The 19,879-nt window shown below is 45.6% G+C and overlaps 1 protein-coding gene across 1 annotated transcript in view; it reads left to right on the top strand.

Moving 5' to 3' along the window:
- Positions 1-18,505, top strand: part of LOC142991642 (VPS10 domain-containing receptor SorCS1-like) — a 37,749-nt gene extending 19,244 nt beyond the window's left edge. The window contains exons 7-27 of the mRNA XM_076141723.1: positions 602-720; positions 1,048-1,137; positions 1,970-2,149; positions 3,714-3,860; positions 4,024-4,126; positions 4,374-4,450; positions 5,142-5,233; positions 5,344-5,451; positions 5,877-5,994; positions 6,145-6,278; positions 6,604-6,717; positions 7,118-7,289; positions 7,376-7,562; positions 8,150-8,283; positions 8,455-8,578; positions 9,238-9,350; positions 10,165-10,299; positions 13,193-13,292; positions 13,999-14,107; positions 15,235-15,389; positions 18,034-18,505. Of these exons, the coding sequence (XP_075997838.1) occupies positions 602-720; positions 1,048-1,137; positions 1,970-2,149; positions 3,714-3,860; positions 4,024-4,126; positions 4,374-4,450; positions 5,142-5,233; positions 5,344-5,451; positions 5,877-5,994; positions 6,145-6,278; positions 6,604-6,717; positions 7,118-7,289; positions 7,376-7,562; positions 8,150-8,283; positions 8,455-8,578; positions 9,238-9,350; positions 10,165-10,299; positions 13,193-13,292; positions 13,999-14,107; positions 15,235-15,389; positions 18,034-18,092 (2,570 nt within the window). The 3' untranslated portion in view covers positions 18,093-18,505. The remainder of the gene's footprint in view (positions 1-601; positions 721-1,047; positions 1,138-1,969; positions 2,150-3,713; positions 3,861-4,023; positions 4,127-4,373; positions 4,451-5,141; positions 5,234-5,343; positions 5,452-5,876; positions 5,995-6,144; positions 6,279-6,603; positions 6,718-7,117; positions 7,290-7,375; positions 7,563-8,149; positions 8,284-8,454; positions 8,579-9,237; positions 9,351-10,164; positions 10,300-13,192; positions 13,293-13,998; positions 14,108-15,234; positions 15,390-18,033) is intronic.
- The last annotated feature ends 1,374 nt before the right edge of the window (positions 18,506-19,879 follow it).

Genomic DNA, 19,879 nt, shown 5'->3' on the forward strand with positions numbered 1-19,879 from the left:
TTTGTTTCACTGAGTCACACAATGTCATGCCGGCCTCTGCGTCTCTGCCAAGTGGGAGGCAGGCAGATGCCTCATAGCGTTTACTTCCTGCCTCCCTGCCAGGCCGATGCGTCATTTCCTAATCCTCAATTTCACAAATATGATAACAGTGACAAAACTCTCCCCCTTCGTCGTCGTCGTCCTGGTGAATTAGCGTTGAAGCAGAGTGAGTCTTCATTTGATTAAGCTAATTCATTTTTCAGGGACCAGAGTGAGACGCGGCACTTTTCTTGGCGTAGTAAGAGAGAGAAAGAGAAGGAGAGAGAAAGAGAGGGACCTCTGAGCCGTATGAGGCCCCTCTGTCTCCCCTGGGGGTGAGCGGCCTTATTTTGGCTGATGCTAACACGCTGGGACAGCTCTCTCCACTTTATCTATTAGCGAATAAGAATAGAGTCCCCAAATGTCTTTCTTCTCTTTACCTCTACGGCCTCCCTTAAAACCCTCGGCATAAGCAACTCCTGCACCCTGATTGAGGACTTTGTGAAGGTGGTTTGTTTTTTTTATTGTTCCCCCTCCTGTGTGATATGATATTTTTAGCTCCGTCTCTCTGCCGTATCTGCAGGGTCACAGTACATAACGTGTAAGCTGCAGAACTGCTCGGATGCAAACAAGGGCAGGCCTTTCCCCGGATTTATCGTCCCCGACACCCTGGTGGTTCAGGACGAGTACGTTTTCATCCAGGTGGGTTTTTATGGCGAGGTCTGGCTTCATTAAAAGGCGATTAAAAGCAGTAAAAGCGCTGCATTGAATTGCATCTTAATGTATGGTCGTGTTGTTCATTAACTAAGAGGGGCCATTATCTCGGGAAGGGCAGCGCCACATTAAAGGCATTAAAATGGCCGCCCTCCTGCTACGCGCAACATGCTAATTAGCAAACATTGAGAGCGGTTGTGGTGGAAGTTGTTTAATGTTTCTTTCTGGAAATTGGTGTACACAAAGATGTTTATGAGCTTCTTTTTTTGTGTGAGTTTTTATGAATTCTTTAACTACTCTTTATGGCTTTGCTAGGTGCCAGTCGGCGGTCAATCTGTCCATTATGTCTCCTATAAAAGAAATTCATTCTACCCGATGAAGCTTCCCAAGTACACGCTGCCAAAGGTAAGACGACACACAAACACACACAGAACAAGAGCAACGTTAAACTTTGCTTCGAGGCGTCGTTATTTATCTCGCCGGTCTAATTTGCGGTGTCAGGATGATGAGTTCCTGCGGGTGACAGCCGTTTAGGAAATGATTTTATAAGTGCGGCTGCCTCCAATGCTAACGCGATTCTCAGTCATCTATGAGTCACAACGTTAGCTGATGAATGATTTTAATTGTCTCCCAAACATTAATATCCTTCAAAGAAAATGGATCTAATCGTGCTAAATGATATGTTTGGATTTAGCCTTTATTCACGAACCACGCATGGTTTCTAATGGATTCCTGCTGCGCTCAATCTTCATCAGAAATTATTTTCTGAAAAATGAGATCTGCAATAATGCGTTTAATGGTGTAGAAGAAGCCGTTTGCATCATCTGTCAGCCGCTAAACAATGTGCCGCGCCGCTTCCCTGTCTGCTTAGCGCACAACAGGCGAGCCGAGAGGGTTCAGTATCCTTGTCAAGAGAGATTCAGGCACCACAACAGCCAGTGTGACCTCCATCAGTCCATCAGTCTATCAATCCATCAAGCCATCAGTCCATCAATGTCCATCAGTCCATCACGCTGTCCAACCATCCACATCTAGTGTCAAAATCCTCCCGAGAAGGACACTTATCATCTTCCTCGTCTCACTGAGGTGAAGGGATTCAGCAACTATAAACTCAGCCTCTCTCCTCCTCTTTATTTTTAGTTAAGGTTTAGTTTAAATTTGGATCACATATTCTACCTGAGAGCCCTCATTATCCTGACTGAACTACATAATGACATCCCGACTGTTCCACATTCAGGACTTGCAGATAATCAGCACGGACGATAACCAGGTGGTGTCGGCCATCCAGGACTCGCATCAGAACGACTCCTACAACCTGTACATGTCCGAGTCCCGGGGTCTGTTCTTCACCCTGATGCTGGAGAACGTGGTGAGCAGCGGAGGACCTGAAGGCAACATCATGATCGACCTGTACGAGGTAGGCCAGCCGCCGCGCCACCACCATCTGCTAATGTGTTCACCGGATGGACGAGCACGATCGCAGGCCCGCGAAGGCAACTGATGCATTAATTTAACACATTTATGAATGTTTACCTCATAACCCCAACAAATGCTACAACTGCTTTGTACATCATTAAAATGCAAATTTATGCTGTTGGGAGAGACGCAGAGACACAGACGCAGGTTTGTCCTGTACTCTGCACTAATTCATTTCATCATTTCATCAACAGAAAGTGTCTTTTTCACAACGTTTGTCACTTCCTCATGGTGTTGTGGAGGGTGTCGGGTTATTAGGTTAAGATTGAATCACTGAACTCGGTGCTCTGTGGAGAATCGGATGGAGTTAAATGGAGGCGGACAGATTTCCTCCTCAATTCCACTGACTCCACAATCCTCCAGACTGCTGCTTTAAACAGAAGATGGATTACCAGAATATTAAATGGGCTTTGCAGACTTTGGGTAAAGTGAAACGGTCCCCATTCTAAATAGGTGACATTGGACTTTTATTGACAATTGTTTCATTGGATTCAATTCTCTGGAGAACACCACGAGCCTTTGTTATACTTGTTATTTTGGCTGTACCACATTAGTATTTGGACCTAATAAGATTCTATTGATTGATCGTAATCCAGTTGCTGTGTTATGCATTTCCCAGTAATGTTGTCACTTTTTTACTAACTTTCTGTGTAATTGCCTCGTCCACTTCCTTCCACTCCTCCCTCGAGAGCTTGTCCTGTTGGTATCGGCAAGTAAATCCATTTCACGCATTTTACGTGATATTACTTTACGATAAACCTGAAGTGACTTGACCGGAAAACAAAACTTCCGCTCTTCTCTCACAGTCCAAATTGAGTAACTCTCCCTCCATCACTTTAGGAAACATTACAATGCAAGACTCAGGCATGCAAAACAGCAGCGTTTACACGGGGCTGGAACATATCATATCAGTGTTGACAGATTCACTACCAGGCATAGTTGCACCAAGCTCAGAGAGCAGCGACTGCACATGTAGGCTTCACTGCAGATCATCCTCATCTGGAGCCAGCAGTAAAAAGCATCACATTGTTACAATCACGCACCTCAGACAGCCCGCCAGCGGCCAATCCGTCGCTCTGCTCACTGACCTCTATGCACATTTCCCTCCTCCCGGAAATGTTCTCCCCTAAGTCCTGACCTGTAGGGGACGCAAAGTGGCCCGCTCTGCGTCGGAGGAGAAGATTTTGGCCCTTAAATAGAACAGCAGAGTGAGTGGAAGCCATGTTGCATGTGAGCGTCTCCGTGTCCCTGCACAGAGCCACAAAGAAGTGGAAATGTCTCTTGGCTGCACCATATGTTGTTTTGATTACGCTGAGGCCTACAGATGGTCCAAAATAGTGTTCCCTGTCACATTCAGACATCTCATCCTCTCCCAACCAGGCCTTCAGCTTTTCTTCACCCTGAATAATTCACGTCAGGGCTTCTTTTTTCTTTTTTTTTTTTTGCTCTCCACATTTTGGCAACACCCCCACCTCCCCCCTGTCTCTGTCGTGTTGTGTTTGCAGGTAGCTGGGATTAAAGGAGTGTTCCTGTCAAATAAAGTTGTCGAGAACCAAGTGAAAACTTACATCACATACAACAAAGGGAGAGACTGGCGCCTTCTGCAGGCTCCAGCTACAGATCTCCAGGGAAACAATGTGTATTGTGAGCAAGTAAGTTAGACAATAAACAGAGAGGCAAACTCAGGACTCTGACACAAAGGGTGGATTTTATTTGTTTTTCATACATGACAATACAAAAATTAACTGTTAAATTATGATAAATCCACTTTTTGCCGTCCCCCCCATAATCTCCTGCACGCTGCTGTTCCCTCAGCCGTACTGCTCCTTACATCTGCACCTCCATGTGTCAGAGAATCCCTACACCTCGGGAAACATTGTCAGCAAAGATTCGGCTCCAGGGATCATAATAGCATCAGGTGAGCTGTTTGTTCTGCACGATCCATACGGGATCTTCAACCGCCCCCGCCCCAAACTCTCCATCTGCAGCTTGTTCTGTTTTCTGCACGAGTGGATGATTGTCTGTTCCCCTGCATGCGTGAAATGAAAACGCATATGAGACACATCTATTTGATAACGCTGCCACCGCTACCATACGGCCATGACTGCATAATGAATGAAGCCCTGCTTAAGATGGTGAAACATAATGATGCGCTTTGGATTCAGGTGTGGTCGGACCTGAACTGACGAGCAGCAACGTCAGCGTTTACATCACATCTGATGCTGGAAACACCTGGAGGGAGGTATGGGATCATGACTACACACAACACACACACAAAGCCTCTTCTCCTATTTGAAAATTAACCAACGTCCTTAAATGCACCACGGCTGACGAGTACAATCACCTGGACAAGTGACGTTGCCTCATTGACTAAATACAGAAGAACATTTGGAAGGGTGGAAGTATGAATATGAGAAGGATTTCTTTATTTTCCAAGATAAAAGATGCATATTTACTCCATAATAGGCAATCAACAGTTACAATGTGGTCGTGATAGAGGAGTCTGGGCTGAGCCAGATGCTGAAACAGGGTGGAAACAGGCTGGCTCAGCCTGGGAGGAGGTATGTACTCTCTGTGAGTGCTCCTCTGGGTTTTTAAAACTCTTCGCCAGCGACACAACTCAGTATATCCTAAAACAAAAAAAAAAGCTTTGAGGTTTGATTCCCTCCTCTAATCAGTAAGAGAGAGCGTAAAGCAAAGGCAGCAGCAGATTCTGTCTCTGCTGCCGGCTTATGACTCCATAAATCTCTGAGGGGGAGCAACACTTTGATGGCTGATGCATAAACACAGAGGCTTTATGCTCCTGTGCTGCTGCTGTATGTGTCCCCGCTACCATCAGCGTACTTCATGTGGACTGATGTGTCATTCGGTGCTGTCCCTGTGTCCCTGTGTCCCTGCGTCCCTGTGTCCCTTCGTCCCCGTGTCCCCGGCAGGTTTTTGACGAGGAGTACAGCGTGTTTTTCCTGAATCAAGGAGGATCTCTGGTGGCCATTCGACACACTCCTCTGCCCATCCGACACATTTGGTGAGCTCCTCGTTTCCCGCCGAAAAAACAGACACGATGCCGTCGCCGTGCCGACGCCTGTGGCCTGGGCTGTCTGTGATCCAAACCCCTTTCTTTCTTTCTTCCCACAGGCTGAGTTTTGACGAAGGCAGAAACTGGGACAGATATAGCTTCACCGCCTCGCCGCTGTATGTCGACGGCGTGCTGGGGGAGCCGGGAGAGGACATCCTCATCATGACGTGAGACGCCGCATCATCACACACAGCTCCTTCATGTACTTAAAGGCCCCATTAAGGTCTAGAAGGGTCAATGATAACAGCACATTACAGTTTCTTTCTTCTTTGGGTCGTGTGGTCCAGTGGTTCTAAGATGCTGGATTAAGGCTCCTGTCTCTTCAGGGTTGTGGGTTCAAATCCCTCTGCAGCCATTTTTAGGTCTCTTAAGTGTATGTGTGGGTTTCCTTCAGGGACTCAGGTTACTTCCATCATCAAAAAGACACGAGTTTGGTCAATGACTCCTGCTGTTGCTCTTGACCGAGGCACTAAGTCGCACCGTAGCTGCACTCTGCTCCAAATGCAGAGAACACAAGTCTGCACTTTCTTCATAAAGCAGCCACATGTCTACTTAAATATCTATTGGACCCTTTCCCGGCTTGTCATTGCAGGATATTCGGTTATTTCAGTCATCGCTCCGAGTGGCAGCTCGTCAAAGTCGACTTCCGTTCCATTTTCAGTCACCAGTGCACATCTGAGGATTATGAGACGTGGCAGCTACACAATGAGGTAATGATCGATCGCTGCTAATAACGCTGCTCGGTTCGGCTGCAGATTGAGCTCGGATCTCTTTCTTGCAGTCGTATAACCCAAACAATACGGCTAAATAAAAGGATGGAGAGATCCTTTGAAATGCTTGTGATGCATTATACATTACAGGACGAAGCGTGTGTCATGGGAATGAAAAGGTTTTTCCAAAAATTGAAAGCAAACGCCCGATGTGTCAAGGCCAGAGATCAGTACATTCCCCAGATGTGGCAGTCGTGTCCGTGCACAGAGGCGGATTTCGAGTGGTGAGTCTCCCGCAGCCTCTCGCCTCGCTTCATTGAGTCTAGCCCCGGCTCAGAACACATGAAGTAAAACAGAGGCACTGTGAGAACACACAGCCGGTCTGATGCTAACTTCATAACATAACCTTCAGTCTAAGTTACTATATGCACACACACACATTTGGTAACACCAGCTGTAATTTTCAGCACATTTTGTAATCCTAAACCCAGTGTCACGTCCTTCACCTTCTATTTATTCACTGTGTTACATATTTTAAATGCATAATCCTAATCCGTTACGGGTTTCCTCTCTCTCTCTCTCTCTCTGTGTGTGTGTCGACTCAAACAGCGACTACGGTTTTGAGCGGCAGAGCGACGGGAGCTGCTCTCCGGCTTTCTGGTTCGTTCCTTCAGCGACATCGAGAGACTGCATCAGTGGAGACAGCTTCCTCAACACCACCGGGTACGACCGCAGTCATTTGCATTCACACACCAGCAGAGGATATCTGGTAAACAAAGGCCTTTGCTGAAAAGGTCGCTGGCAGCTCGGCTCTAAACTCTCTGCTAAAGTGCTTCATGGAGCGGCAAGAAAGTTTCCTAACCTTGAAATGTGTGAAAATGTGAAGCATCTTATTTAAACACTTAAGTGAAAAGTAACAAGGCCGCAGTGGAGAAATGCTCCAATTCAGGTAGAGGCTCTATTCAAACTGCATCAGAACTAAAATCTCAAAACTGAACGTACAAGGTTTTCAGTTCAAATGTCTAAAGAAGGAGAACAAAGCAGAAGAATTAAAACACAGGAGTAGAAGAGAGAAAGAAGGGTCTTGGGTTGTGTCTCAGACTGTTTCCTGGCTGTGCTGCAGCTATCGCAGGGCTCTGTCTAATAACTGCACAGAGGAAAGCCTGCTGAGGTTCACCCCCAGGCGACAGAAGTGTCCCAGCCAGGCACCCAGAGGCCTCCAGCTGCTCACCAGCGAGGGGACGCTGGTGGCAACGCAGGGGAGGAACGTCACCTTCATGGTCTTCCTGGAGGAGGTCAGAGCTCTCATACGTTTGTCTTCATTGTGAATAGATTGCACAACAGGTATCTTCTCATTATTTCCTTTCTTCTGTGTTTTCAGGGTCTGAGTTCAGGGACGAGCGTGACGGTGGACTTTGGCGACGGCACGGCCATATCCTACGTGAACATCAGCTCCATAGATGATGGGGTCAAGCACATCTACAACAGAGTGGGCATCTACCAGGTCTCTGCCACGGCCAGCAACAACCTGGGCTCAGACAGAGTGATCCTGTACCTCCACGTCTCCTGTGAGTCCAGACAATGAGACAGGAACGTCTTTAATGAAGAGCTGAGCAATCATCAGGGATGTTTGATGTTTGTCATTGTGCTTCTTGCTTGGATCATCGGATCAGTGTTTCTGTTTATAGGTCCTCATCATCATCATCATCTTCATCATCATCATCATCATCATCATCATCAACTGACAATAGTCCTTCACATGTTAAGGCATCCACCAGTGAGTCCTTACCTATCTATCTATCTATCTATCTATCTATCTATCTATCTATCTATCTATCTATCTATCTATCTATCTATCTATCTATCTATCTATCTATCTATCTATCTATCCATCTATCTATCTATCTATCTATCTATCTATCTATCTATCTATCTATCTATCTATCTGTCTACTCAGTGGAGTATGTGCTCTAGACAGACAGACAGACAGACAGAGAGAGGGAGAGAGAGAGAGAGAGAGAGAGAGAGAGAGCGATAGATAGATAGATAGATAGATAGATAGATAGATAGATAGATAGATAGATAGATAGATAGATAGATAGACAGATAGACAGATGGACAGATGTTGATTTCCTGCCTTGGTTTCTCTCTGAAGGTGCCCTTGAGCAGATTCAGCTCTCTGCTCCCTCGGTGGCTGTGAAGAATAAAGCTGTAAACCTAACAACCCTGCTGCGCCCCGGCAACGTGGGAACAGTCATGTATTACTGGTGGATTGATAACAAAACCGAGGTACACAGTATTTCGCTCTCTCTCTCTCTCTCTCTCTCTCTCTCTCTCTCTCTCTCCCTCTCTCCCTCTTTCTCACCCTCTAGCTTGAGTGACAAGTCCACATTTACACGTCCCCCCTCTCTCTCTATCTCTCTCTCTCCCTGCCTGCCTCCCTCCTTCTCCCTCCACCAGCCCGTGGTGACCTTGGAAGGCGGGATGTCCTACTCGTTCTCCGAGCGTGGAAGTCACACTGTCACCGTTCAGGCTTCAGTTGGCAACGCCGTTCATCAGGACCAAACGTCTGTGGCGGTGTACGGTGAGCCGCGTTTGGCCTCTTGACTCTCATTCTGTCTCTGCGCTCGGCTCCACAGAGCTCACAGACAGGCGGCCGTCTTCATTTTCAAAAGTGGACGTGACAATAAAGTTCTGGAAACTGACAAGAAGTTTCTGGACCAACCAAAAGTATTTTCAGCCTTCTTCTGAATATATTTCTCTGCTTTTTTTACATTTGGAGTTATGACATCATGACATCATCTATCCACACGCTGCATTCAGTGTTATTTTAAAATCAGACGGGAAAATAAATAATAGAAAAACGAGTTTCATTCTTCTGCAGAGCAACACGAGCAGCTTGTTTGTTTTGTCCTCCATTTAATTTCACTTATAAATATTAAAGGAAGCATAGAATGAATTTACGAGCGGATGACCTCATGCAGCTGCAAGGCGTCTGTCAGGACGTAAATCCGGTCCAAACCAGTTTAAAAGAGGCAGAAGTGGAAATGAGCCTGGGTGTTAAATCATAGTGGAGTTCATATTTCACTCAACTGTGAAACATTTCCACTTGCAAGAATAAGCAGATAGAAGTGCATCTGCTCATAAAAGCGCTTAATAACTGAGCTGCATCTCAGCACAGAGCCTCATGATGAAGTTTAGAGTAGAGAAGTATAAATTGGATTCCTCTCTGTGTTTTTCTAGATTATTTCCGTTCCCACGTCTTGGCGTTCTCCTCTAACCTGGACGATCTGAACCCCGGGGTGGCCGAGTGGCGAGAGGACGTGAGCCGGGCGGTGAAGAACACGGTGGTTCAGGTCAGCAAACAACCCACGACGTCATCGGGAACCTTCTGCCAACTACTTCCACTCCAATCCAATCCGCTTCGCAAAACACTTGGCGTCAAATAAATCCCATAAATCTCCCATCCTCCCGTACTTTCACACTGATGGTCATGTGTCAACTGTGGACCTCCTCCGCTCGCAGCATCTTTAACGCTCGCCCGGTAATTAGTTGTTAACCTTTCGACTCGGACTGCAGCATCAGAATTCACTGCAGCCGGTAAAGCAGACTGCAAACTGAACTCGTTAAAAGGCTGGAGGGCGGTGGAAGCAGCCAGGAGGGATGTGGGTTCCTCCTCTCCAAAGTGTTCAGAGGACCACAAACTTCCCCCTTCTTTGAGCGTCTCTGCCTTTGAGTGTCTCTGAGTTCCTCTCAGACTGTCAGAAGAGCAGCAGATTATGTAAAAGACCTGGATACTGAGTTCTCTATATATATCCCAGAGTAGCCCTCAGTATGAAACATTCACTTTGACCTTCTGTCCTGTCACATATTACCACGCTTTACACCAAGAAACTGACAGGGGACCTCTGGTTATGGCGTCAAATGCACTTAAAAGCTCTGGCCTTTACCAAAGCCTGTCAGGTTGCGTCTGCGTGTCTGAGCTGACGTGTGCATCATACTCTGACACCGCCTGGTACTTAGGCCAATGATATCTGAAGCAGAAAGCCAAGCGCTGTTTAGTCTTTAATGTGCGGTGTTGCCCCCGGGATCTGAGGTTCAAAAGGTCAGAGTGTTTGGAGCGTAATTAACTGAAATGCCTTTGAATTGTGTTTCTGTTTGGGATTGAAGGTCACGGGGATCAGCGAGGAGCAGCTTCTGGTGGCGGTGCTTCCAGGTTTGCCGACCACGGCCGAGATGTTCATCGTGCCGGAGAGGAGGTCGAGAGACGGAGCGGCGGATGAGAAGTGGGCCAACATAGATCAGGTCTGCACTCCCGTCACCAAACTGTGCTCCGGTTGACACTGTGATGTGGTTCGGCCTGATAATTAAAAGTGAGTGAGAGTATAATAATAAAGTCTCAGCGCTCCAGAGATTACGTCTCAGGAGGATCCCGCCTTTACTTGGCGGAGCGTTATCTAACGCGGCGGAGTCGTGGGAATCTGGAGAATAACGATCGCAATCTTGACAAATCAAGCAAGAACCTGAGAGGGGAGAAGAGTTCAGATGCTTGTGTTTGCTGGAAATCCGCCCTCATAGCGTTTTAAGAAAGCAGCCTCAGTCAAGAGTTGCGGCGGTTGCTATGAGACATCTGAGACGAGACTCTGGACGGAGCCTTCGTCACGATGGCGGAAAGAGATGAGTTAAGGTTAAAAAAAGGTTCCTGTGGATATTTGATACGTAGATTTGGCAAAGTGAGCTTAAGAACCCAGTCTGTTATTAATAAAGGAAACCATATTGATACGATGTGTGTGTGCTGACATCACTTACATCAGACACACTCAGTAGTCGCCTGTTCTCCACCAGTATGAAGCTTCACTGTTCTCTCATATCATAATTAACAATATATCACCTTTATTTGACAGGATAGCTGATGGTTTTCTGCCGCAGTATTTCAGCTCTTTGAATGTTTCCCGGCCCTCCAGGCAGCCATTTATTTCCATTCAGCGCAGCACGGCGGTAAAATCCATTTGTTAGAAGCTTAGAAGTGACTTCAGTGAGATAATGCATCATGATGCTCTGTCAAGGTTTTTAAATGCAATTCTAAATGTTAATTTGAAGTGAAGCCTGATAATAAGTCTGCACGGCATTACAGGGAAACAACACAGACACCATGTTGGTTGGGATTAGCCAACCTGCCCTTCATCCAGACAGAGGATAAGGAATGAAAGGAAAATACTGGGAATTAGTGTAATAGCACAGATGTTTGTCAAGTCAATAGTATTTGTATAGCCCAATATCACAAACAATGACTCAAAGGGCTTTACAGACCCACAACATCAGAAACATTCCCCACCCTGCCGAAAGCCTTCGAGGAAGACGAGCTTCCTAAAAGAACTCCAGAGAAATCCTTAATGTATAAGGGAAAAAATGGAGAAACCTCTGGAGAAGCAATTCCAAGAGATTGTGGTCAAATGCTAAATGTTGCCTTTCTTGAAGTGATAGAAACACAGAGAAAGAGATTTGTTTCATTTATTTTGTTATCAAGGAATAAGCAACAACAACAACACACATCATCGAATTATAGAACATGTCTGCACTGAATTCTCTGTTTAGTCATCGTATCAAATAACAAGCTTGAATCTCCAGGAGTCTTCATGTTGTTATGCCGGTTGAATCCTGTTAGAATAACTTTGTATTATTAATCCGCCGGCAGAAACACTGCAGCCCTGCTTTGTGTTCGCGTCTCTTCAGTGACACCAGGCGATGAATTGTATTTCCCATCCTGCTGTAGAGTAATGCGCCTTCACACCACTAGAGGGCAGTATCGCCCCACTGAACTGCAGCTTCCCGCAGCTCAAACCGGCATCCATCACAAAGCTCAACCATCTCAGGCTCTCTGCAGCCTGGGAGAAGTTTGCTCAGACAAAGTTTCAATGAGTGATAATTTCAATTTCAAAGCCGCGATCATTTGGTGTCATCACGCTTTATGTTGCGCAATCACATCTCTGCCGGGCAAAATCTGTCCATTATCTCAGCCGCGGAACAATTGTAAGACTATTAAATATGTAAACAAAACAATAAAGCAGAGATATTTATTTAAAACACACAGCCAGACAAGCTCATTTGTTCATCATAACAAATAAGACCTCAATATAGCAGAAGTAAACACATTTCTGCTGGCTCACCGTCAGTCTTGAAGGAAGTTAATAGGTATTTAATTACATTGATGCATCATATAATTGGCGCTATGGAGAAAGGAGCAGCAACTGGGGCAGGCAGCCTGGATTGGGAATTAAAGAGATGTATTTATCTACAGGCTGTCTGATTACCTGGCAGAAGCACACACACAATAGGGTCATAAATCTTCACTTCACTGTTTTCATCTCCAGTGAGTGAGTCCACGTGCAGCATGTATGCATCAAGCCAGTGTGTGCCCACGCACGCACGCATACGTGTGTGTGTGTGTGTGTGTGTGTGTGTGTGTGTGTGTGTGCGTGCGTGGAGACAAGCTTATTAAAATGTGTAATAGATTTACTGACCCTGATATGCCACTAGAATAAAAAGTAATTATTCATACTGTGCAGCCCGTTCTAATTTTAACCAGTGGAAAGATTTTCGAAGGAGATGGAATTATTGAGGCATGGTTAAGGACTCAGACGGGCGGTGGAAAGACATTTTGCTCTCTTGTTAAATGACTGCTTGATCTAGGTGTGAAAAGCAAAGGGAGCTCGGCTACTCGAGGAGAAAAATTAAGACGGTAATTCTACAACATTACAACATAGTTTGATTTACCAGAGCTTTATTTTAGGAGGGGGGAGGAGGGGAGGAGGGGAGGAGGGAGGAGGAGGGAGATGGGTGTATAGATAGGAGGTGCCAACAATCGCATGGTGACAGAAATGGCAGAAGATTTGATTTGATTTTTTTTTCAAATGTCAGCGCACCGCCACCATGTAAGTGGAACGGCCTTTAACCTGATAGGGTCTCATGGTCGGTACCAGGTGAGGGCGTCAGGCTGCGGCGGGTTGGGAGCTTCTGCTGTGTCACATTAACATTTGCTCCTCTTTAAGAAAGAAGCCAAAACTCTGATTCATAATTCACAGAGCTGTTGGATGAAATGACTGGAGTTAAAATATTGATGATGGTGGAATATTGCTGCGCTAACGGAGGCTTCTTCTTCTTTGCTTCATCGCCCCCCTGCCTCTCCCCTCTACTGCAGCTCTCTCAGGTGCTGCTGAGTGCTCTGAACCAGGACCTGGTCCAGTTCACCATCAAGCCGGGGGTGCAGGTGAACGTGTACGGCACGCGGCTCTCTCCAGGTGAGTGTGAGAGGAGAAACAGGGAGATCCTTCCTCCATTTTTTGGGGAGAGGAAAAAGGGGAATGTTACAGGAGTTTGTCAAGATTTTCTCCTTTTTTGCTCGGAATTTTCCACTGACTGAAATTTGGAGGCTTTTTAAATGGACCAAGCATCTTTAGATCTCAACTGATGGAGAAGCTTGTGGAACCTCTGCTTTACCACTGTGTCTTCCTCCAGGGAATTCATCTTCATCATCAAAAACATTCCTGTCAGCTCCAATAATGGCTTCTGGGTTTTTGCTCCTCCCTTTTGTCTCGCAATGTCCGTTTTTCTGGTGAATGAGCAAATTCATGCTCATCCGTGACGTCATCAGAGCCAGAGCATGCGGCTGCAGCTAGTTAACATCAAAGAGTCTAAGAGTCTGATTACACTGAGATACTTTCAGCTGTTATACGAGTCATTCATTCATTAAAATAATGAGTTAGTTCATAATGCCCCACTACATTGCAGTCAGGTAGAAATGTCTTCAGGCTTTTAGGAGCAGAAATGGAGAAAATAAGAGCAATTACTTCATACACTGGTGACAGGAAGTCCTAAATATAATCCACCTCCATATAACATTTAGATAAATATGTGTTGTTCTATACTTGAGTTGTTGTCTCTCTCTCTCTCTCTCTGTCTCTCTCTTTCTCTCTCTCCCTCTCCCTCCCTCTCCCTCCCTCTCAGCTCCCCTTGTGGACCGGACCCACAGCAGCCACAGCGGCACTGCAGTCATCATGCTGGTGTCAGTGGTGCTGATGGGCTTGGCCATCTTCGTCATCTATAAATTCAAAAGGTACGCTGAAGATAATATCCTCACCACAACCTCATAAAGAACTCACAAGTCAAACGGGAATAAAAAATGAAGCTATGAAAATCAATCCGCACATTTTCCGACTCAGATCATTTTGAATACCGAATTTGTCTGTGTGTGTGTGTGTGTGTGTGTGTGTGTGTGTGTGTGTGTTTGCATAATGGCCCCCGTGTGACTCTGCCGCATTATCCACGTGTGAGCACCTCAGAACTTCCCTCCCCAAAAAACTTTCCTCAAGTATTCAGCCTGGACACATCTCTGAGTTATGGACACGTGCGGCACAATAATAGGCTGAGGAATAAGACAATTCCCCTCTGTCTCAATCTGCAGAATATTACTGCCAATGACAGCCTAATCAATTCTCCCAGAGTGCAGAGCGGGTGTCAGAGTCCTGCAGTTATCAATATTCATCTATCTGACAATGTGAGGGTTGACCTTTTGGAAATGCTAAACACAGCCATTCAAGGTGAGGGGAACACGGGCGGGATGGCAGGAAAGGTTGAGGAGATAAGTCCTGAGACAACATATATTATACAGTGAGGGTCACATGACGTACAGTCAACAGCCTCACTGCCACACGGCTAATCCTGTGACAATCACACAGAGACAGAAGGCTTATTCCCTCATCTTCCTCGGTTTGTACCATTCCAAAAGGGGGGGAAGTCAGAGATGAAACTTTCAGCGTCATGGTTTCTAAATAAATTTCCCCCAAAACCACCACAGGAGCAAATTCACCCTGAAAAATCTCTCTCAAAATGTCACTGCACCAGCCAGTATGAGAGAATCACTGAGGGAGAAATCTGGAATTAGGCCTGCAAGATGTTGGTGTTAAGTAAAATGAGTGTGTGTGTGAGGGGGGGATGAGAAATTGATTGAAACCTGAGGTGAACAATATGAACGCGAGAGTGTAATACCCGGCGGAATGCAGGAAAAGTGCCCCACTTTGCCCGACTCCCTCATTCCTCCGCCGCCGTCCCCAACTGTTAAAAATAGTGTCACGCATTCTGCTTAGTGAAAGATTGGTGAAACAGATTTAGAGAGCGAGTCAACACTGCGCTCCACTAACTCACCTTCTGTTGTTTTGCTCTCCCCTTTGCTCTAAACTACAGGAAGATCCCAGGCATCAACACATACACAGCAGAGCAGCCAGACAAGGAACAAGAGGTCATCCCCACCGTGACCTCCATAGCCGTCCAAGGCCCCGAGGGAGACGTGGCGACCTCTCGGGATGTGACCGATGTACAGCTGGACTCGCAAAGCAGAAGTATGCCCAACTCCTACCGCTGCCTTCAGGCTTCAGTCACTGCTCGAGAATCCACAGCGTGAATTCTGTATCGCTTAGCTGATCTGAGAAGGCGAATACGTAATTATGTCACAAAAAGGCTTTAACCTTGCAGTCGCCGTGCCGCAATTCCCAAACATCCGAGACGCGTTCGCTCAAATGCCACTCAGCAGCAGTGGCCCGCCAGTCAATTTTAAAGCAGCATTAAGCCATTTATGACCTTTATTGACCCCTGTTGCCGGCGAGCAGTAACTGCAGCAGGATATCGACGAAATGCATCTCCAGCTGGGCAAAGTCTTTAGTGCGGCTTACCTCTGAATTATGGGAAAAGTCTGTGAAATTGATACAAAATGGCAAAGTCAGAGGTAAAGTCAACAGCCAGCCGGAGCAGGGAACAGACAGAAAGGTGCAGTAATCATGGAAATGTCAAGATTGTACGCGTCGCTTCGTCTTTTGCTCCCTCAGCCTCCATTATTAGTCAAGTTAAGAATGCAGAGAAGGTTCAGTGTAACAGAGCAAATATGAACCTTTGTATTATTAATGATCATATCAAAATAACAGAGAATATACTAAATCATAGGTTCCCGACAGTATTTGATTTGTCCTTTAGTTCTGTAACCCGATGACATCACCATGTGGCGCACACACCTGGTCACAAAGCAGGAGGCTGTTAAGAGCGTTTGGCCCGCGTCCATCCCTCCAGACAGAGGGAGCCGTAGAGAGAGAGAGAGAGAGAGAGAGAGAGAGAGAGAGAGAGAGAGAGAGAGAGAGTGATGATCCAGCCATTTTGCAAAACATCAGGATTTCTAGTTCATTTATGGACGAATGAGGTCACTGACATTTTTTTGGAAGTTGCAGCAATCTGGAGATATTTGGCGTTGGCTCATCAGGCCTCTACATGAAGTCACAGCATAAAATCACTTAGGTACAATTATGTCAGCGGCTGCCTCAGAGTGACATTTTGCCACAAAACGTCTAGATTTTGTAACGTGAAGTAGCAGAGAGAAAGTTACTGAGCTTGTTGAGTTTTCCAGGACCTACAGGGTTTACAGGGTTCATCTAAAGGCCAAGAGACCTGGAAGTCAACAGCAAATATCTCCAGAATGACCAAAAAAGAAAATTGCAACAGTTTGTAAAAATCGGCTTTAAAACCATTTTCTTTCCATATGCAGGGAAACAGAAGGGGATTCATGAGTTTGGTGCCCGTGAAAGGGTTAAGAATAGACACTTACAAAACATAAGAATAGAACAGAACAGAATGGAAATCTGTTTCAAAGCAACACAATAGGCAAAGTTCCAAAAATGATGCCCAGGTCATAAAGACTGATCGCTTCCATGTGAAAGATGGAAGAAACACGTTTTCCCTCAGCTTCAATGTTAATCATTAAGGTCTAACTACCTCGTAAAACATCTGCAAAGCCGTTCCAAGGTCGCGAAACCTGCAGCGTTTACATGTTTACATCACTAGCGCTCATCCTCGTCCTCTCCCCTTCTTCCGTCGCGTGGAACAGCTGTTCGCCGCCCTTCTTCCAGTTTTATTTTAGAAGCGCGTGGGGCAATTTGCCATGCAGGCCTAGTTTGCACCTTCTGTGTCTCACAAAGTCCTGAAAACAAGAAGCCAGAGCGCCAGAGAGCGAGCAAGCGAGCGAGCAGGAGGTACCCAGGCTACGCTCATTAGCATACGCGATGAATATTTAAAGATCAGACATGTAAACGCAAACTCAGCGCGGAGGCTCTGGCTCAAACTAGCCGTTACAAAGGATGTTCACCAGACAAATCTTCATAAAAATGCTAATTAATCACTGTAAATGCTGCAGTCATTCACACACACACACACACACACTTTTGGTGTTGAGATCCAACCAAAACAGGGACCTTCTTATCATCAGTTGCTCTGCAGTGCTGCTGCTGGTGAAAGCCTCAGCAGGGTTTCGTCAGAATGGACCTTTACATCCAAACACATCACAGCCAGGCTTCACATTTCTACACTTTTATAGCTCCGACTGATCCTCGTCGATACGATCATGTAGCGAGAGACGCAGCGTCGCCTCACTGGTCAGCAGAGATTTCCTTTACATTTAAGCAGCATATGCTAGTTTGTAATCAATAGTTCCTCTCTATCTCTAAATATTCGTTAAGGCTCTTATACCAAAGTGTCTTGATTGTATTGATGAAGGCGTCAAAACATTTAGCGACAGGTGGTCGGCGCTGCAGGATAGCGTCGCACGCTGACAAACAGCCACCCCCCTGCATGATGGTCCATGTTGCTAAGATACCCTTCTTAACGTGTGTGTCTATGTACCCGACAGGCCGAGCTGGTAGCCCGACGTTACTTTTCTCAGGTAAGTGAGTCGCAATCCAGTCCAAGGCAAAGCGATGCGGCGCGTCAAGGGGGAATTTATTTGACCCAATAAATTAATTAGTGTGCCGGGGAAGTCGCAGAGCGGTGAAAGCTTTTTCATCAAGAAACATCTAAGTTCCAGTTGATTTACTCTACCCGCAGCTAAACAATCGACCCGCTACCATTCAAAGACAAATGTGTTTGCAAGCAGAAATACAGCCGTATGCAAATAGCCGCATAAAACCCCTCCTCCTTGTCTCTTTCCCTCTGCTTCTCCCTCGCCAGGCTACCTGCCATCTCACACAGACATCAAGCTCTCTGATGAAGCGCCCCATGTGTTTTAATGTTGAGAGTCTATGACCGGCTCCAAAGCAATATATCTTCTCTGGCAGTTACTTCCAGCAGGCTATGAAACCATGGTCACAATGAATGGTCTCGAGTGTTTTGCTACCCATGCATGGAAGGACCAGTTCACACTGTGCTGCCTAAACCCTCCGAGGAGACTGTACAGATTTATACTCGCGTCTTGAAAAAGGAACAATTTTTGACTGAAAATACGTGTATTTTTGCAGGGACATTGATCTTTTTATGTAAATAATGTAAATCCACAATGGAGGAGGTGAGACGTTGTTTGTCTGGGCTGGATGCAACCGCATCTGTTCTTAATGTGTACAAAAAAAAGAAAAACAAAGGAAAAAGAAGTGATGTATAATAATATCTGCCGTATACTCCTATCTCTTATTCTCCGGCTTGTGTTTGTGAAGTTCATTTAGTTTAACTATGTGGAAGTAGCTGCTTATCTGAGTAAGACAGTGAGGGAACCAGATTCATTAAGCTTCACACAATCAGGAAATCTTATCATGGGACTCTCATCAAATGAAAGCTTGCAATATCCGAGATGAAGGAAGGCTCTATCGGAGTCCCACATCTGGGTATTTCATCAAGTCTGTTTCTTTTTGCAGCTCAAAATTGTCGATATGTCAAAACAAAAAATATGAACAGATGATTAAAGTGGATATATTGTTTAGGGGAGTCGTGTCCTGTAATATTCTGTTGAGTTGGAGTGAACGCTGCCACCGCTAACCCAGCAGGACAGATTCTATATGAGTGTAAGTCTGTCTGATGATCATGTATTTGGGTTATTATTGCAGTAGGAAGTTTATATTTGCGTACTTTTAACAGTCAATGTGACTTTTGAGCATAACAAGAATACTTGTGTTTCATTTTTGTTGTTGCCAAAAGCGATTCTTGTACTTTCTGATGTCTGTAAAAACAAAAAAACTGAAGAAAAAAAAAAGTTAATTCCCTGAATAATTCATCTGGTAATAAGGAAGCCGTTGTGCAGTGAGATTGCAGTAAAAAAAAAAATGTCTGTAATCTACTTTGTTAGTTCCTTTGTGGTGTGTGTCGGTGCAGGTACAAAGGTTCATCGTCTCAATGTAAATCTGAAGTCCTGACGCTTTGTTTGGAGCCTGGGACTTAACAGCATTTGAACATTTACACACATATTAAGCAGCTCATGTGTAATCGACCGTAGCCGAAAGATAAAGTCCTTGTTAAAATTTATACCACAGTTCACAATGTCAAAGGTTTCTACTCATTGAGACGCCTTCAAAGTCTATTTTTATGATCTCACTGTGAAGGTCAGACGCCTTCTTCTCGTGCATATTTTACAGTATTTTCTAGAGCAGTTTGAGTCCGGGCCAGGTCTCTTGATCTTGGGTGATTATGGTATCTACACGTGGCACCTCCGGCTCTGCAGAGGACACAATCTGCAGTTTGTTCTCGATTTCCCTCCAAGGACTCGTCGGACAAAAGCCTGTGGGTCCGTTCGCCTCCGTCCCTGCGAGGGACACAGATAGAGAAGACATATCTCCTGTCAGCCCAGCTCAGCCTACGCGCGGCGCTGTGGTCAGCCGCCGTCTCTTTGGGATAAGTGCCGGAGTTCTTCTTCATCAAACTTTTCTTTTTAAGTGTTGTCAGCATCATGTGTCAGCAAGACAAATTGACTCGAAGCTTCTCCATACTTCTTCCCTCCAATGCTCCAATTGAGCCTGAAGCATAAATAAACTTGTCATCACACAAAACGCCGTCTATCCACAGCAAAACACGAGCAGCTTCTATCTTATGC

The sequence above is a fragment of the Genypterus blacodes genome, unplaced genomic scaffold (genome assembly GCF_046128005.1).
Source record: "Genypterus blacodes isolate CSIRO-AG114 ecotype Tasmania unplaced genomic scaffold, CSIRO-AGI_Gbla_v1 ptg000020l_1, whole genome shotgun sequence".
Classification (NCBI taxonomy): Eukaryota; Metazoa; Chordata; class Actinopteri; order Ophidiiformes; family Ophidiidae; genus Genypterus; species Genypterus blacodes.